General features: G+C 41.1%; 1 protein-coding gene across 9 annotated transcripts in view; it reads right to left on the reverse strand.

Moving 5' to 3' along the window:
* Nucleotides 1-18,650, reverse strand: part of MYOCD (myocardin) — a 229,354-nt gene that overhangs the window by 33,319 nt on the left and 177,385 nt on the right. Inside the window, exon 1 of one of the 9 annotated variants that reach the window (XM_080993673.1) lies at nt 7,868-8,223. The exons of 5 other annotated variants lie outside the window; for them this stretch is intronic. In XM_080993673.1, coding sequence (XP_080849799.1) covers nt 7,868-7,922 — 55 coding nt within the window. In that variant the 5' untranslated portion in view covers nt 7,923-8,223. Of the gene's footprint in view, nt 1-7,200; nt 8,224-18,650 lie in introns of those variants that run through there. 3 more of the 9 variants (XM_080993676.1, XM_080993678.1, XM_080993677.1) reach the window with 3 other exon arrangements.

The following is an 18,650-nucleotide window of genomic DNA, read 5'->3' on the forward strand; positions in this document are numbered from 1 at the left end:
ATCTAAAATGCATCTCTGGGTTATTTGTGGGGCACAGGAATTCATTCATTCCTGCCCCCCAAAAATATAGTCTGACCCTCCACAAGGTCTGAGGGACAAAAAAGTTTGCTGGCCCCTGTTGTAAAGCATTTCTTTTTACGAATGAGTTGCTCCAATGTTAGGGTTGCCATATGTCCTTTTTTCCAGGACACACCTTCTTTTTCATGGGTAGAGTCGTCCTAGCGATCCATAGTTAAAAGTAGAAATCTGCAAATGTGTCCTTTTTTTTGTTCTTCAAAATATGGCAACCCTACAGGTACTACTGATTTTATTTTTTTAAAATAAAGCTGATATTTAATGCCTAATTTCATGATTGGGATTTTGCTTGCAGTGTTTGTGTTCTAAAGAACAGCAAAAGTCACAAAAAGAGGAAAAACCAAGAGAGAAAGTGGGGTGGCAAAAAGAGAGAAAGGGGGATCGATTTTTGGCTCTGACCCTGCCCAGTGCTGACTCCAGCCCCACCCACTGCTGGTATGCAGACCCTTGGAAAATGTTCCTGAAGGAATGTGGCCCACAATAAAAAGATACAGAAGTTACCCAACTGAAGAAGAATGGACAAATAGGGATAAATAGCAATCACTGGAAGACATTGAACTGATTTCTTTCATCTGCTCTCAACTAGCAGGTGTGCTATCAGCCAACAGAACTAGTAACACAACTAGCAAGTACTTCGATACAATGAAAATTAACACCAAAAACATTTAAGCACAGGTCCAGAATAAAGCCTTTTCCATATTGTATGTATTTGGTAAAGAGGTAAGTGCAACGATATGATAGACGATTGATTGTTTTTTAAATAAAGTGCATATAGGGATGTTTCGTAGAAACTTACTGTGGATAACACTTCAGCAATAAGATGGAATCCTTGTTTATATCCACAAATGACCCACTGGCAATTACTACTGAATGGACATGTTGTGAAGATGCCCACTGGAAAATACTTTATAGATCTGGCTTCTTTTTCCTGATGGGTTTTTAAAACAAGGCCTGTGCTTATTTCACAAACATAAACTGGCTGTTACAGAAATAGTAGGCAGGACATGCAATCATTGTTTCATTGCTTCTAGTATGAAAAAAATACAGGCTACACTGGCATCACTAAGCTATCAACTCATAATCTCTTCATAGAAGTTAGCCTGACCCCACAGATCTGTTGGCTAAGGCAACTTGCCAGTGTGTTTGGGTAGGGAGTAAAATGTATGGGTCACTCACATTTGAAGTTTGCTCCTAAGCAACAAAGCTGCCGTACAGTTGGTCAAGCCCAGCTGACATTTAATCCACAGCTATTTGGAGTTCGCTAACAAGGCACAAATTAACTCTTTTTGCTCAGTTAATTTCATCCCTCAGAGATCTTGTGGTGCTCCTAGGTCACAGAAGTGTGACTAATTTGGACACTCCACCTCATAATTAAGGATGAACCTAGATAAGATGCTTGTGTATATTGTTAATCTAATATGAACAAACCCAGGATCTCTAATAGCCATTACAGTAATGTATATATTTGAGGCATGAAGGTTTCTGCTTTGAGGCAAGAGGCTGGGTTTGAAAATCATCTACCGCCTTGCAGACCAATAATTCTTTGATATAAGCTCCAGAGGTACACAAAACAAACAGGCCAAAAAAATTTCACCTTGTCCGTTCACTCAAAATTATGTATTCTTCTATTATTAGATCAGGAGTTGAAAGAGAGAATGAATTATCAATACTTCAAGAGGTTACCGTATTTTTTGCTCTATAAGACTCACTTTTTCCCTCCTAAAAAGTAAGGGGAAATGTGTGTGCGTCTTATGGAGCGAATGCAGGCTGCGCAGCTATCCCAGAAGCCAGAACAGCAAGAGGGATTGCTGCTTTCGCTGCGCAGCGATCCCTCTTGCTGTTCTGGCTTCTGAGATTCAGAATATTTTTTTTCTTGTTCTCCTCCTCCAAAAACTAGTTGCGTCTTATGGTCTGGTGCGTCTTATAGAGCGAAAAATACGGTATTTCTTAATTGGTCAGAAGGTGGAGGTAAGTGTGTTCTTGTGGGGTGAGCAATAGAAATCTTTAAGAATCTGTATGTAAATCCTGAACAGTATTCCAGTTGCCTTCTTTACAGTATGTGTATTTCATTCCTCCCTGTAATGTATGCAACATCTCACCACCACCAAAAAATAGCTGCACCTCCTCTTAGATTACAGTTTTGGCAATGTAGGGATGGCTGCTACTTTTCTACATTATCTACAATACCCTCCGCACCTTATAAATCGGTTGTCTTTCTCCTTGAGCATCTGAAACAACCCTGACATAATCATGGACAAGATAAGTGGGGATAAAAAAGAAAATCAGACAAGTCTTAGCCTACCTTGAGGACCTCAATGTACTTTGAGGAGTGGGCAGAATGTATTGGGGGTGGGGGGAATCTACAGTAAGAATTCCAGTAAAAAAAATATAATTATTGAAATTCAGAGTGTAAAATAAAACCACCAACTCTGATTTTTAGAACCCCAAAAGTGATAATTGAAAGAACAGCATTTACTCTTAACTTCACATGTTGCTCATTCTTTTCATCAGATGTCTCTAACCTTCAAATACTGTATTTAATTGATTATTCCTCTCTGTAACATTAGAGGGATCTTTACTCCAACTACAATGTCTTATTGCTAAAAGATCCCCTACCAGGTTCGTAATTTTAAAACAAAAACTCTACATTAACCCTAGGCGTTTAAGAAGACACTTGCTCTAACATTTAACCCAAATCTGAATTGCTAGACTATGAAATCAGCACCTCCAGTTCTTACGTCTCTCCCCACTGCCTCATAGATACTCAGGCTAAAGGAGATGGAGTACAGATGTACCGGTATTTTTTAATAATTTACACATCTGTTGCACTTGAAGATGAGCATGGGAGAGCAACTCTATCATACAGGTAGACACCTGGGATTTTGCAATTTAAGGGTCACTCAAACCAGGCAGAAGCAGTAAATATGGACTCTTGTGCTGCTTTGAGCTTTCCATACGAAAACAAATTGCACCTCGTATCTTTTGCAATTACAAGTTCTAGGGCACAAAACACTCTCAGCCAGCCCTGGACTCCTAGTCTGCATTGTGCAAAATGGGATTCATAGCATAAGACACCAGTAACACCCAGACTCATTTCATTTCAACATTTCACTATCTTGATGCTCTTGAGCCATCAACACTAAGTTATTGATATACCAGTGGCCCAACTCACCCACTTTTCCCATTATGGCTCCACTGGAAGTCAGAGATCTCTGTTATCTACAAACCATCAAGTATCACTTCCAACAAACAATCATTTTTCAGTAGAACTTTTAAGATTCTCCAGCTATTTTATGCTAGACTCTGGAGCCCCATCTCTGAACTTACCCAGTAAGGCTGAGGCAGTGGGCCTGGGAAGTGACATTTCCTTATGCAGCCAATCAGACTGTGGCAACTTACCCAACCTGTCCCCTCACTGATGGCCAAGCAAGTGAGAGATGACCTCTAAAGGAGTTTAATGACTTCCATTTACAGCACTCCAATAACATATGGATTTGTATTTTTTGGAGACACAATGCCATGGATAGTGTTTCCTGGGAAGAGTTAAACACTTAGCAAGAGAATTCTTAGGCCAACTCCTCGTGCTTTGTCCTATTTGATTTAAGGCAATTCCATTGATATTTGGAAGGCAGGCAAAAAGAATCATTGTTTCTGTGGAATTTGTCAGGATGACCTCAGGTTTGTGTATTTATCTTTGGTAAAATAGACAAAATAAACATACACACAAATCCTAGTCTCTTAACTCAGAAGGAAGTGGGAGGGGAGAACATGCCTGCAACATCGCTGAAGATTTTTGACATATTAGATTTATACTCCACTCAGAGCAGTGGCTTGTTTTACCATAAGTTTCACTTGAAGGCGCAAGTTTACAATGTAAACAAGTCTTATCTCCCCCCCCCCCCCTTTGGCAGAACGCTATGCAAAAGAGCAGGCTGGATGACCATCTAGTGGGAATGATTAGTAATAGAGTTGGACTAGTTTACCTTTGAGAACCCTTCCAACTCTGTAAAGCACATTTCCTCCCAAAGGTAACTATAGTTAAGAGTGCTGGGAATTTCTGTTAGGCGTAAACAACAGTTCCCAGGATTCTATTTTTTTGGGGAGTGGAGGTGCTTTAAATGTATGGTATGTATGCAACCTGTGATTATATGAAAAACTATGGCGCTGTGGGTTAAACCACAGAGCCTTGGGCTTGCTGATCAGAAGGTCAGCGGTTTGAATCCCCGCAACGGGGTGAGCTCCCGTTGTTCGGTCCCTGCTCCTGCCAACCTAGCAGTTCGAAAGCACGTCAAAGTGCAAGTAGATAAATAGGTACCGCTCTGGCGGGAAGGTAAATGGCGTTTCCGTGCGCTGCTCTGGTTCGCCAGAAGTGGCTTAGTCGTGCTGGCCACATGACCCAGAAGCTGTATGCCGGCTCCCTTGGCCAAAAAGCGAGATGAGCGCCGCAACCCCCGAGTTGGCCACGACTGGACCTAATGGTCAGGGGTCCCTTTACCTTTACCTTATACTTTGTTTTATTTACTTGCTGTTAGAACAACACACTTTTTCAGTCATAGGCATGCAAAACAGCTTGCAACATTCATTAAAACTATACAGGCATCATTTTGAAAGCACAAGAGCAAACCTTGGCTGCAACATCTGGTTAGCAAGGAAAGAGCGTAACCAAGGGCCCGAAATCAGGTTACATGCTAAGCCAAACCGTGGCTTATTTCAGTGTGTTATGGGAGTAAAAAAAAAAAAATATTGGTGAGGAGAAAAGTGCAAGTGAGCTCCTTTACAAGTGCCTATGTGTTTGTGTGATCCTAGTAAGCTATAGTTCGGCTCACTGTGATGTGTGAACGAGGCTAGATAAAGCCTTATGCTTGGTAGGGGACAACCTTACCCCAGAAGATGGTGGCAACTGAAGCAGCATTTTTCCACTTTAGCCTAATTCCAGGAACAGGTAAATATGGGGGGAAACATTCCCTTTAAAATGCCAGGACCGTGTAGGTTTCTAAATGTCACAATCAACACTTTGAATTTGGCCAGGAAACATGTAGGTAACATGCAGAGCTCACCTAGAATTAGTGGCATGGCAGCTCTGTGATCAGCCCCAGACTAGGTGAGCTGCTACATTTTAAAGCAACAGAAGTCTTAAGGCAGACGCCTACATAGCGCAATACAGTAGTTTGAGCTGAAAGGTTACCAAAGCTTACAAGAAAATGGTTACATCCTTGGATGAAGATCATGGTAATATTCGCTGGTCTCCAAACTATAATTCAAAGGAGGTCCTCAGTACGTGCTCTAAATAGGTCACCGGAGGTAGGATTGCAATGTACACGCCTGAACTGATGAAAGAACCACGGCTAATGGCTTATTTCAGTCTGTATACATTAATTGCCGATATTCTCATGTAGGACGTTTATGTATCATTTATATTGGCAGTAGAAATAGTCCATGATAGTAAGTCTATGATACTGTATCATACATTTTATGTACGGTAACTGTACATACAGAAACCATAATTTTTGTCACCTACAATGGTTAACGCTAGCGACAGCTTCCCACCTGTACCTCAAACAAAGGCTGCTCTCTTATGTACACTTTTTGGGGAGTAATCCCCATCAAACACAATGGTAAGAAATTCATATACTGACTATATTTGTTATACAAAGTACTATACGCATCAAGCATTCTGCTTATGTAGTGCTACAATTCCATTTTGGAAAATTTGGGATGAAGTACAAATCGACATGAAGGACCTGTGCTCTATTTCCATGCTGCAGCTAAGGTCTATCCTCTTTAAACATCAAGGTTAGTGTTTGATCACCATGTGTATCATGCAAGAGACACCAGAGCAAAGATGCTCTTATGTTTAAACCCTTTATTTAAATTAACACTTTTCAGTTTATCGCACTCAATATGCAAGTGACCCTCAAACACATCTGCCCTGTAGCTTGGGAGTCTATGGGAATATCCTTGGGATTCTAACCGTTTCCTGCTGCTGCTGTGGCCTCATTTTTAGTGCTATACTAATATTCTAAAATGCTAACTGTAAGGATCAATGTGGACAGGTTTCTACTTACAAGAAAACGTTTTTTCATAAAAGTAGCACCAAAATAAGATGGGTAACAGTCACAACAGCACCCTGTATTTCTTCACCCCAAGACAAAGAGGTGGTAATTAAAATGTGGGAAAGAGATTGGAAGAGTGCCCCTACAAAGCGACTCTGTTAGAAACTCTAAAAGAAACAAAATTTATGGGACTAAAAGAGTCATAAAGTTTACTTTTAGCCTAGAATCATTTGAAAAATATGCGATCCTACCATCAACTCTGTAATCTCTCAACCCCCAACACCCCGTCTTTAAAAATAACACCGAAATGAGTCTTAAAAACAATACTGGCTCACTGTAAAAGAATGCAATGGCCTGGAGAACCATCCCCCTTGTGTCCTCCTCGCTTCAGGAAGGTGGCAGTATTGCTTTGGGATTACTGGGTTAGAGAGCAAGCCCTCTTCTTTCCAGTGAATGGCACTGTACCATTACCATAATACACCAATGGATTCTGAGGAATGACTTATTCTCATGAAATGTGATTACAGTGATAGAGAAACCACAGCAAAGTACTGGACCCAAACTGTGTAGAACCCCAGCCAGCCAGAGTCTCTTCATTTGTACATACAACTCTGGAGTTTTCAACTAGCTGCCAATTTTATATTTTCTAAGCAAACACTGCAAATGACCACCCAGCTGCCTCAAACGTCTTCATAAAACCCTAGTGGATTAGCAACAGTACGATAAGTTTCTGATCTTCTCGTTATCTCTGGTGTACTAGAGATCAAAAACCGCCACCCTTCCCCAAGCTGAGTGGGTGACATTCTGGAATGGGTGAAACATACAGGAGAACGTGATTATGCAGTACATTCACTGGATGCACGCAGCAACAACTCGGATGACAAGAAAAGAGTGCTATTTAAAATAATAATTGGTATAGCCAAACCCAATAAGAATAACGTATAAACACAAGCATGCACACAAGAACACACACTATACAATGCTGAATTTATCTAAAGTTGCTGTGACCCTAAGCTTGCAATAGGACTGATTTCTATGTGACTGTCTCCTGCCTTTATTCACTATTACTCACCTTTATTCACGTTGGATGTCCTCAAAGAAGATGCCCCTAGTGGGGCTTCAACACACTCTGGAGATCTGGTACATGTTTTTTTGTTGCAAAGCTTTAGAAAATGGCAATCAGTCGTTTGGCTCTAGCTATATTTCTCTGGTGATGTCATTTTAAATACTTTGCATGTTCCATTTGTTTTTTGTACTTCTAAAAAAAAAATCGATGCCTTTCTGCAAATTCATGTTTGTCCAATTAGTCACAGAACCCTAAGGCTGCCTGCCTGGATGCTGGAGTAAAGCATCAAGCTAGGATATACAGGACAGCATCTGACTTGTATGGATGGGAGGAGATCTACTGCTTGTCATAACAGCCCTTATGGATATTTGGTCCAGTTCTCATTCAAATATGTGGAGAACTCAGAACTGTAGAGCGTTTGGGTTTGTTTGTTTTTTAGTAAGCTACACCACAGACATAAATTGTAAGTAGGGAAAGAACAGAAAGAGAGGGAGCAGACAGAAAGGAAAACGCATTTCTTCATTTGCAGAGTTGCCTCTGTGAGAGCGAGCCCATGACAGCTTTACGACTCCCTGGTTATTTTACTTGCATGCTGCTTAATAAGAAACAGCCTCCAGCTGAGGCTTGTAGTAGAGAAAAGTTTTAGGAGAAATTCTTGCCGAGTTAGCCCTACCTGATCTGAATTTGCTCCGAATCAGCATAGAATGCTCAGACCCCAGAAGTGTCATGGTGATGCCTTGTGATAATTCCCAGTGCCAGAAAGCCCCTCAACGCTCAAACCATTAACTGGCTCCAAGAAGAGAAGCTGATCACGACCAATGAATCACAATTCATCTAGCCCTCCCTTGGAGTCTAGGTGATTGCAGAAAGCAGCAGAAGTGTAACTCAGGAAAGGTTTGGTCCCATCCAGCACTGACCCTCCGCGAAAGCCTACTGTATGCCCTTGCACTGTGTTGGGCTAATTAACTTTTAGCTAGCAGACCCCTCCTTTCTATCCCACCCTCCCCTCCTTTCTCAGAGTTTACTATCAGCAACATCACCGGGTGTCCTGACTGATGTCATAGTCTAGCGGGGAGCAGACTATCCCTAAAGGGTCTTTAGGAAAGACAGAAGTTTGATATCTGATCCGCTATTACTACCAACAGGAACTTGGCCAATCAAGAGCTTCCCTCCCTCTGACTGCAGGGGTTCGGAGCAGCTCTAAAATATCAACAGACTCCTGCTTAACTCTTTCCAGCATACAGAGCCTGTTGCTACCAGGAATTCAAGAGGAAGGGCTCGGCTGCATGGTTCCTGCAGTGGATTTTAATAGCTCACATCCCAAGGATTTTGGATGGCATAGTGGCTGTGTGTTAGGCTAGTTTTTGCTTTAAAGTGAATCTAGTGATACAGACATCACCTATTAATAAACCCATTGATATGTCACACAAACACAAACTAATCATCAAAAACTCACAAAACTCAGACACCCTATGTGGACACAACTTTGCTGTACAACCTTAGCAGTACAAACAACAAGAACAGAGGTCCTTGTAAGCGCATAAAGTATGTAACTGACAAAGTTCTCACCATGCATTATATCCCAAGCACCGTCACCTATATTCTGCTGACAAATCTCCATCAAAGTTCCCAAGCTCAAATAACTGTCCTTTTAAAAAATACCTTCAAAACAATATTCCACATCACTCAGGGGCTGATTTAAAAACAGCACAAGCATCATTTTAGTTAATTATTCTTATTCATGCTTTTCAGTAAAGTCTATTCAGATATTTGAGCCCTTTTCACGTGTAATTAATGCACATGGTGGGATGTGTATCATCACAATATTTGTAATGTCTAAAAATGATCCTGATTATATAATGTTGTGCTCAGAGAACTCTCTCTGCATGGTTGGGAACCCTGGAAAAGCAGCCTTGTTGAACACACAGTGAGAGGTCTTTGCATTTGCAGTTTTTAACAACAACAACAACAACAACAACAACAACAACAACAAAGTTAGTGTACACCCTGTCTTTCCACACTAAGATGCCCAAGGAAACTGTACAGATGAGAATATGTTCAGATCTTACACCGGATGCACACGGATTTGGGGTGGGGACCTTCACCACAGAGTTGCCCCTCTGATTCAATTTCATTTAACACACTATAAAACATTTGAAAAGGGCTCTGGCTGTGAGCCATCAAGTGTGGAATAATCAAGAGATTTATGAATAAATGACACATACACATGTATTGACTCTCAAAGGGTGGCAGTTTGGCTTAGCGGTTCATGTATCTCTAAGGTTTAAATATGGATTCACAGAACTCAAAAGAGACCACAAAGCCACATACTGTATTCCTTTGCAATGAGGCTTTTCTCTGTTCACACATTATAATTTAAGATTTCCTCCAGTAATGAATTGTCTGACTTGGATTTTCCCCTGGTGATGTCAATTAACATTTACCTTAAGTATCAGACTCTTCAGAACAAAATTTCTTTTCTCAGTAGCTGCTTGATCTCATTAAAATGAGATTGAAGAAAGACAAAGTATCATATGTAAAGAAAAGAAGAAAATAAAAATATAGGATAGTGGATAACAGTATAGCAAGTGTCTTTTCGGATAGTCATTATTTTTTATTTAAAACTTACATTCTGCTTTAAAGGGGGGGGATCCAAGGTAGTTCAGAAATAAACTTAAAACAAAGCTATTAATACAAAACTAGTTTAAAAGTACAATCAAAACCATTACAAAGCCATGTCTGGGCCCCCAAAAGTCCTCATAAGGAGTAACATCTTGATCAAGAGGGTAAAACCATACAGTGACTCTTTATTAGTATTAAGTGTTTAAAGACAAACAAACAAACAAACAAACAAACCCAGCATTTTGATTTGAGCTTTCCATGACTCAACAGACTGATCCCATTTTAAGCTAAAATTGTTGGGTCAAAACATATTTGGTTTATTTTACCAACTATTGGCATAGTTAAAGTATTAATGTATTAGGACATTAACAAAAATACTTTAATGTTTGAGTACAATAAATCTGTCTATGAAAGTAGCTGGACACCAGGCACTAGAATTCAACAAGAAACACTCTCTTTTATGTTTCATGTACTCAGAAAGACTTTCACCAGGCTTTATAAGGAGTTTGTTGTTGTTTTAACACATTTCTGTTTTAAAAACTTTTTAAGCTGGTTTCTCTGACTCCCCATAATTTATTACCTCACAATATACATCTTGGGCTGAATTCTTGCAGAAGTGCTCAGAAGAAGAAGAAGAGGAAGAGTTTGGATTTGATATCCCACTTTATCACTACCCGAAGCGGCTAACATTCTCCTTTCCCTTCCTCCCCCACAACAAACACTCTGTAAGGTGAGTGAGGCTGAAAAACTTCAGCTCTGTTTCTAACAGATAGTGGTATTCCATAATGTTTCAGAAGGCAGTGTGTCGCAGGCCCTTTATGCAGAAGGACTTCTACACCAACCTTCCACAATGGATTCAAGCACAGTGCCAAGAAGCACACTTGCAGCAATGACACATGCAGTGGCTGGTATAGTAACCGCTTCTCCCAAATGAATTTTGTACAGTGGTACCTCAGGTTACAGATGCTTCAGGTTACTCTGCTAACCGAGAAATAGTACCTCGGGTTAAGAACTTTGCTTCAGGATGAGAACAGAAATTGCACCGTGGCAGCGCGGCAGGCCCCATTAGCTAAAGTGGTACCTCAAGTTAAGAACAGTTTCTCGTTAAGAATGGATCTCCAGAACGAATTAAGTTCTTAACCCGAGGTACCACTGTATTCCTCTACGAAGATGCCCACAATTACTACAGGCAGTCAACTGAATAAGCTTGCTTCATTCATTCATTCATGTAAGACTGAGCCAAAATGGCACCACTAATTTCAGTACTCCATCAACAAGTTTCTCATAATTCTTAAGCACCAATGGGTTCAAGGCTACCAACTCCCTGTCTTTGATTTTCAGAGGTAAACATCTGAGCTTATGTAGCCAAAACAGCATTATCCACACACTAGTCATTTGTCAGCAGACTCGGAGAATTCCCAAAATCTGCAGTGGTATGAAGGAAGGAAGGAAGGAAGGAAGGAAGGAAGGAAGGAAGGAAGGAAAGAGAGAGAGAGAGAGAGAGAGAGAGAATTGAGCAGTGTGTTGGGAAACCTGGAGGGTGGTGGTGCAAAATAGCTGAATGAGGACTGAGCATGCAAAGTGGCCAATAATGCTTTTTGTTGTTTAGTCGTTTAGTCGTGTCCGACTCTTCGTGACCCCATGGACCAGAGAACGCCAGGCACTTCTGTCTTCCACTGCCTCCCGCAGTTTGGTCAAATGCTTACTAACCATTATGGAGGGATGGAAAACCTTGTGTTGTGGAGCACAGCACAGCTGAAATATGTTCCATGCAACAACATTTTGTGAGATCAAACTCAAGAGTCCTGCACTTTATGACTGATTGAAAATGATCCTGTCTTAAGGCAGCAACAGTGTCCTTCTTATGCTACCTTAAGAAGTGTGGAAGGCAAACTGCAGCTATGTCTGCTATTCCTGTGCTGCTTTGCTAAAAGATTTAGGCCTGCACATGCGCAGTGGCCTCAGTATCAGGAGATGGGGCAGTGGAAAAGCCTGGCAATACTGGGAGAAGTTTCAAGTCTATGGGTGCTGCCCCTATGATCTGGATCCTCTAATGCTACTAGATCCTGTGTAATAGCTATACGATGCAGCATCACTCTCACTGCTAAGGTAATGTCAGACCTGGCCCTCAGATGAAATGATTTGTATTTATTCCAACTCTTAAGAGTCTAAGAAAATTAGTAATTCCAGAACAAGATCACTCCCTCCATTGGTAGCCTATGGAATGTTTTGCAATTGACAGCACTACCAGAAAATGCTTTCTCCACTTTCCTAAAGTCACTGCTAAGCTGTCTGATGTTTTCATCATAATATTTACTTCTTAGTAAATAGGCTAAAAATCTTCACTTCTGATTCAGAACTGAAAGATTAGAGAATGAAAAGAGCAAGATGACATGGCTGTTTAAAAAGTCCATGCAAAATGTTTTCTGCCTAGCGTAAATATTTAATTGTAAAAAAGAGAGAAAATATGGCAATCTGTTGTGTTTATTGAGGGAGGGATGCAAAATGTGCACTGAGTGCAGGGTGGGGCCGGCTGGCTTTGCTACTATAGATTCCATCCCTCTTGAAGATCACTGTGTGTTCTCTCTAATCTCCAGGCCAATGTAACGCTGGTGGGCTCATCTGAAATGTCCTCATGAGAACTCCCTGGGACACACACTGATGATACAAGAGAAGCTAGCAGGCAGGCAGGAGGATAGTTCAAATGCCGGCCTGAGTGTGCCTCCTTTCTCTAGTGCCCTCTGTGTAGCAGTGGTTATACAACTCTTGCAATAATTACTTCCATGGTGGGCGTTGGTGGAGAAGGTCTGGGATTCCGCCTATGGTGCTGGATTTTGGGGCACCAGAATTGACACACTGAAGCATGCTGTCATCCTGACACTACTGCATTTTCCTACCCTGATCTTAAGCATACCTGCACTTCCTGAGCGTCACACAGCAGACAAAGGGGAGGTCTATAAGAACAGCACGAGTGTTATGTGTAGATCCGTCAGTAGTCTCAGTCAAGAGCATCCGCATATTCAGAAGCCACTATATAAATGACAGTCCTAGATTTCTGTAAACTGAGACACACACCTCTTCTGTATAAGTTACTGTCAAGTATGAAAGTGCTAAACTGAGCAGAGCAGCAGAGAATTACTGTGGCAAATTTGCTTCCTTATCTCAATCATATTCAGAGCAATCCTGTAAAGGTCAGTTACCATTACCCCCATTTTACAGACAAGAAATACAGCCTGAGACACAATGCCTTGCCCACAAACGTCCAGCAAGTCCACAGCTCAGGTAACATTTAAAATGAAGGATACCCAACATTTTATTGACTGGACAGCAGTGAATCTAAACACACAACACAAACAATGATCTTCTGTTGCTTAAAAGCATTGTGCAATCAAGTAATGAAGTAATCTGTGAAACAGGCACAGCAACCCAAGAGAATGTAAGCTAACCATTTTCAAGGCAGCAAAATCTCATTAACGACTATGAAACGTATCTGGGGGGAAAAAGAAGATGGGTTGATGAATTGATCAAATCTAATTCCCATATGGGGTGGTCATTTTGCTGCTGAAATGCTGAACTGGCAAAAATAGGCATGGGGATACATTCAGTCTATTAAAAAACAAACCACACACAACCTGGTGAATGTTATGACTCAGTTTACAAGCCAGCAAAGTGTGTAGTAGATAGAATGTTTGACTCAGATAAGGGAGACCTGGTTTCAAATCTTCACTGAGGTATGAAGCTTACTAGGCAATCAAGGGCCAGTCACTATCTCTCAACCTAACCTACCAGACAGGGTTATTGTGAGGATAAAAATGATAACACAGTATGTGTCATGCTGAGCTCCTTGGAGAACCAGCAGGAGTAAAATATCCAGCTTCAGTTTGGTCCACAGTATTATGCATTGTGCAAGAGCAAAGCAACCTCCCAATCAAAATACAGTGGTACCTTGGATTAAGTACTTAATTCGTTCCGGAGGTCCGTTCTTAACCTGAAACTGTTCTTAACCTGAAGCACCACTTTAGCTAATGGGGCCTCCTGCTGCCGCCGCACCGCCGGAGCACGATTTCTGTTCTCATCCTGAAGCAAAGTTCTTAACCTGAGGTGCTATTTCTGGGTTAGCAGAGTCTGTAACCTGAAGCATATGTAACCCAAGGTACCACTGTAGTTAAACAAAGATGTGCAGCTGCTTCAGAACAGGTGTTATGTGTGTTCTTGCAGTCATTACCTGGCTGCTGCATTCTGTACCGTTGAGGCTTCTAAAGTGTTTTCAACAGCAGTCCTACATAGGATGCACTGCAATAGTTTGATGTGGAGGTTACCAAAACGTGGAGCAAAGAGGCCAAGTCATCTCTATGCAAAAGGGTCCACAGCTGGTTAAACCTCCTCATATGTACTGTACTTTACATGTGGTAGAAGCATGGGAAGGGTGCTGGGGGAGCAATACGCCTAACAGAAAGAGAGAGGTGGTTGCTACAGAGATGGTCAGCCAAAACAAGCCACAGTGAGCAGCTAGATGGTTCTGCATGTGGATACGCAACTGAAAGGCAGGCCCAGAGTAAATGAAACCTAAACGTGGGGCATGTCTACACCACAGACTTAAACTGGTTTATAGTCATTCCTTTCCCCCAGGGAACCCTGGGAAGTGTAGCTATGAATCATTATCTTAAGAAAATTCTCAGAACAAGTATAAGAACTAAGCTTTATTTTGGGGGTGGAGGTAGCTACCCTAATAGTGAAACAGGTGTAAAACTTATATATGTTTATGGTGAGCTCACAAGTCCCTCTCATATCCCATGTCTGCCTTCTGGAAGTAATGCTTGAGTGGTATTCAGTGTTTCAGTTTGTGTTTATACCAGACCCAAACACTAAACTGTCTTCTTTTATTAACTTGTAATATAGTTTCAGCCAATTTTGAAGGATAAATGACAGGCATTACCAGAATGACCCTAAGGACGACCCATGCCATTGTATATTAGGGAAATGGACAAAGGTCTTGATATACGTTGGTTGGCTAAATGGAAGGAGGCACTATATTTTCTTGGAAAGCCTTCTGGTCTTTATTAAAATGAGACCACGGTCAATCTCACAAAGCTCATGGACCAGGCTCTGGGCCAAGGAAAAGTTCCTTCTGCAAATATTTATTTTATCATATCAATGACAAACTCCTTGGTATAAACATTTTTATTTAATCATAATTTACCAATTATTTTAAATCAATTGTTTGCTTGGTTTCTAAACACTAATCAAGAGGACCACATTAAAATTTGCTCAGGCAGATAAGATGCATTATCTCACTGCGGCTTTGTGGTCATAATAGTCTGGCATGTTTCCTGAAGAAGGGGGCATAGATTAAGGACCTCACACCCTCTGGGATTCAATGCCCAAATCTAGCCGGCAAATGATTTCTCTCACTGCTAGCCAAAGTGGGAGATACATGTTTTCGTGGGTATTGAGACGGTAATCAACAGGAGCTTTCTGGGGATATATACAGTATCGTGACCTTTTATTGTCCAGTTTTCTTGATACAATTTTGTCCCACATCATAATTTTCTCTTCTTCCCTAGAACAAACACTAAAGCTGACTTTTCCACTACTATGTTTCTGTTTGGACAGAAGAAGCTTTTTCAAGGATATTTAGGTCAAAATGCTGCTCTGATTACCAACTCTTGAGCCCTTAAAACCAAGGCTAACAAACATAATGGCCTCCTGATGTTGGTGAACCACAATTTCTATCAGCCTCAGCCAGCATGGCCAATGGTCAGGGATGGTGGGAGTTGCCATCCAAAAACACCATGATGGCTGCCCTTGCCCTAAACAGTTTGTCATAAATATACAGAGTAGAACTGTTACCGAATTGAATAACATTTAATCATAGAATTTTCAGATGATAAATTAAATTCATTCATATTTAATCCATAAATGTGCACATGGGCAAAAATAACAGTTCTGAGGCAAGAAGCATACTTTCTTTGTTATATGATGATGCACACATGTGCTGTGGTGGCTATTTGCTTAAAAGGGGTATTCTGCCTGCATGAGACAGACAAAGCCATACTTTTTAAAGAGGATGCTTGCCATCTCAAACTTGTTTTCTTTATCTGTCAGAACCCTGAGTCACCAAGTTAGTCTACCTAGCAGGATTCTCCTGCTGTGTTGAAAAAGCTCCTCTGCTTCACTTCAATGAAAGTGTTTTTTCTTTGTTTTTTGAGTGTTTTGCTTCTCTTATAATAGCTTTGAATCTTGGGACATTCAACACTCCTTCCAATATGTCCACTAGACAGGGTATATTTATTCTTATAGCTGGAGGAATCCTGTGCTTCTGTTACAATGCTGAAATGCATTTGATGACTGTGCAAAATGAAACAAAACCTCTAAGAGGAGACCCCCTTCTGTTTTTTTCACACAGGAGCAAAGTACAGTGGGCAGGGGAAAGAGTCCTCAATTTGCCCATCAAAATTCAAGCACCACTCAAAATTAATATCGGAAGGCTCGGTTAAGGCAAATTCTGCATGCAAAAGCAACGGATGATGGAAGCAGAATTATCAGGCAAATTGACACACTGATTGCAAAGCTAATCTGTATGCATCTTTCCCATGCTCCCCATGGACAAATGCTGAAGTCACTAGTTCCCTGGGATATCACGGATCTCCATAAAAGTCAAGTTGAAAACATGGTTTATAACCTTGCAGCTTTGCTTGCTCAAAAAGCATCTCAGCCTCCTGTTCCTCTCAGAATCTTTGCTCCTCACTTCAATGGAGATTGCCCAATAAATTAGGTCTCTGGGGGAATTCTTTTCCCACACCCATATCTGCTTCTCATCTACTGCACAGATTTTTGATGTTTATTGTTTAAAAGATAAGGCTTCCAAGGCTCTCGTTTTCCCAGCAGAGTACATGGTGGCTGCTTGTCCAGTGTCCCTCCCACACTTTCTCTATCCCAATTTACAGAGCAAAGTTGGTGAACCGCTTGCTCTTTCAGCAGTAAAATGGGATCAAGTATCTAGCATTCCCATCAAAATTAGAAAGGTTACCAGCATTGATCTTTGCACCAAACACCCTTCCTACTGCCAAGAGATTCCGGGCACCATTTCTAGCGATAGCAAGAAACTACGGCTACTGTCAACACCAGAAACCTGAGATAACCCAGGGGAAGTCATTCACCACATTCTTGGCCATTCAGGTTTGAAATCAACGGGAGCTTTACTTGGGTTTATCTTTCTGTCCTGACTCTGCATTTAGAGAAGGAAAAATTATTTCAGGCTAAGCTTCTACAGACACTTTCAACTTTGTTCTTTCTTCGTTAGGAGCTCTTACCTCTATGCACACACAATGTAACCATGTGGAGGCAGGTATGAAGGCAAACAGGAAGTCAAAATCCCATACTTCTGCTAAGTTTCAACTGCTGAAAATGCTAATGTTCAATGGCTCAAATTCAACATTCTCCAAAAGATTCTGCTTCCACAGTTGGCAAATTCATTTCAAGATTTAGTTTGAATACTGCTTCTGTTAGCTAGAATGTACTCTGCAGCAAGTATATGTTCCTATATCCCTGCAAGGCAGGGATGGCCAATGCCATGCTTTCCAGACAACTTCCCTAACCATTGGTCATGCTGCCTTGGACTGGTGGGAATTGTAGTCCACAATAGCTGGAGGGCACCATGTTGGCGTGGCCCTTTCCAGCACAATTTTCATGTTATGTTGGGTTGTATCTCCAATGGTGTCTCTTGAACTGACAGTGCAAGGTGCTTGATGAAACCTCTTAGAATAAGGGCTTGAGTTACGTTTTACCATGCCTGAGTTGTTGGTGACTACTCAGTTCTCCAGAGCAGATTAGAGAGTGTGCAAGGACTACATGTGGAGCAGAAATTGCCAAAATGCAAGCGTTCCATCAACATGAGGGACAACTGGATACGACCCATTGAATGTGGGGAAGGTTGGGCAGCATGAGCATCCATGTCTTCTTTTTTCCTGACCTCAACACATTCAGCTTAACATGGGCATAGATTCTACATTTGTAACCATGGTATGCATGTATGTAACAAGGTATGTATGTTACAATTTATGTAACAATGGTATGTTTGTATGTATGTATTTCTACCCAGGAAAACAAAGTTCCCAGTTACCCAGATAATCCAATAGGTGTTATATATTTATGACATTTATATCCTACCTTTCCTCCAAAGAGGTGAAGGTGGCATTAATGAGGCTGTTTTTTTTAAATCTAATTTTTAAAAGGTAAGGCTTCTAATCACGTATTCTTGTATGAGACTTTTATCCTGTGTAATATTCCCTGCACATATCGCTTTTCCCTAGTTTTCTTAGGAGTGCATTCCCATGCCTTGAATATGCTCATGGCCTGGATCCAAAGAAGTGTAGGGTGATTGGGATTTGTGTTTGTTCAACTGCAGCTCACCACATTGTGTGGCAAATTGCTTCTGAAACTGAAGGGAGTTTCAAAACCAGCTTGTGGGACAGCAGGAAGGGTCAAAGAAATAGAGGTGAACATACCTAGGCAGCAGGCACATATAACTCCTTGGATCACACCTATGTGCCTAGTTATACATAGCAAGGAATTTCCACCACCCCCATACAAATTTAATAGAGACCTGCGGGTATAGGGCGGTATATAAATTCAATAAACAAACAAACAAACAAACAAATCCATCCATCCATCCATCTTCCCTCTCCATCACCATCTGGCTGGCCATTACTAGAAACACAATACTAGAGAAGACAGCCCTTGGACTAATCCAGCAAGGGAGTTAATTGTATTACATAAATGAACTATTCAATTTGTACTACCTGCTAAGCTCCTTTGCCAACAAGTGAATTCCA

This window comes from Podarcis pityusensis (genome assembly GCF_964106645.2).
Source record: "Podarcis pityusensis genome assembly, chromosome: 2".
NCBI classification, from domain to species: domain Eukaryota; kingdom Metazoa; phylum Chordata; class Lepidosauria; order Squamata; family Lacertidae; genus Podarcis; species Podarcis pityusensis.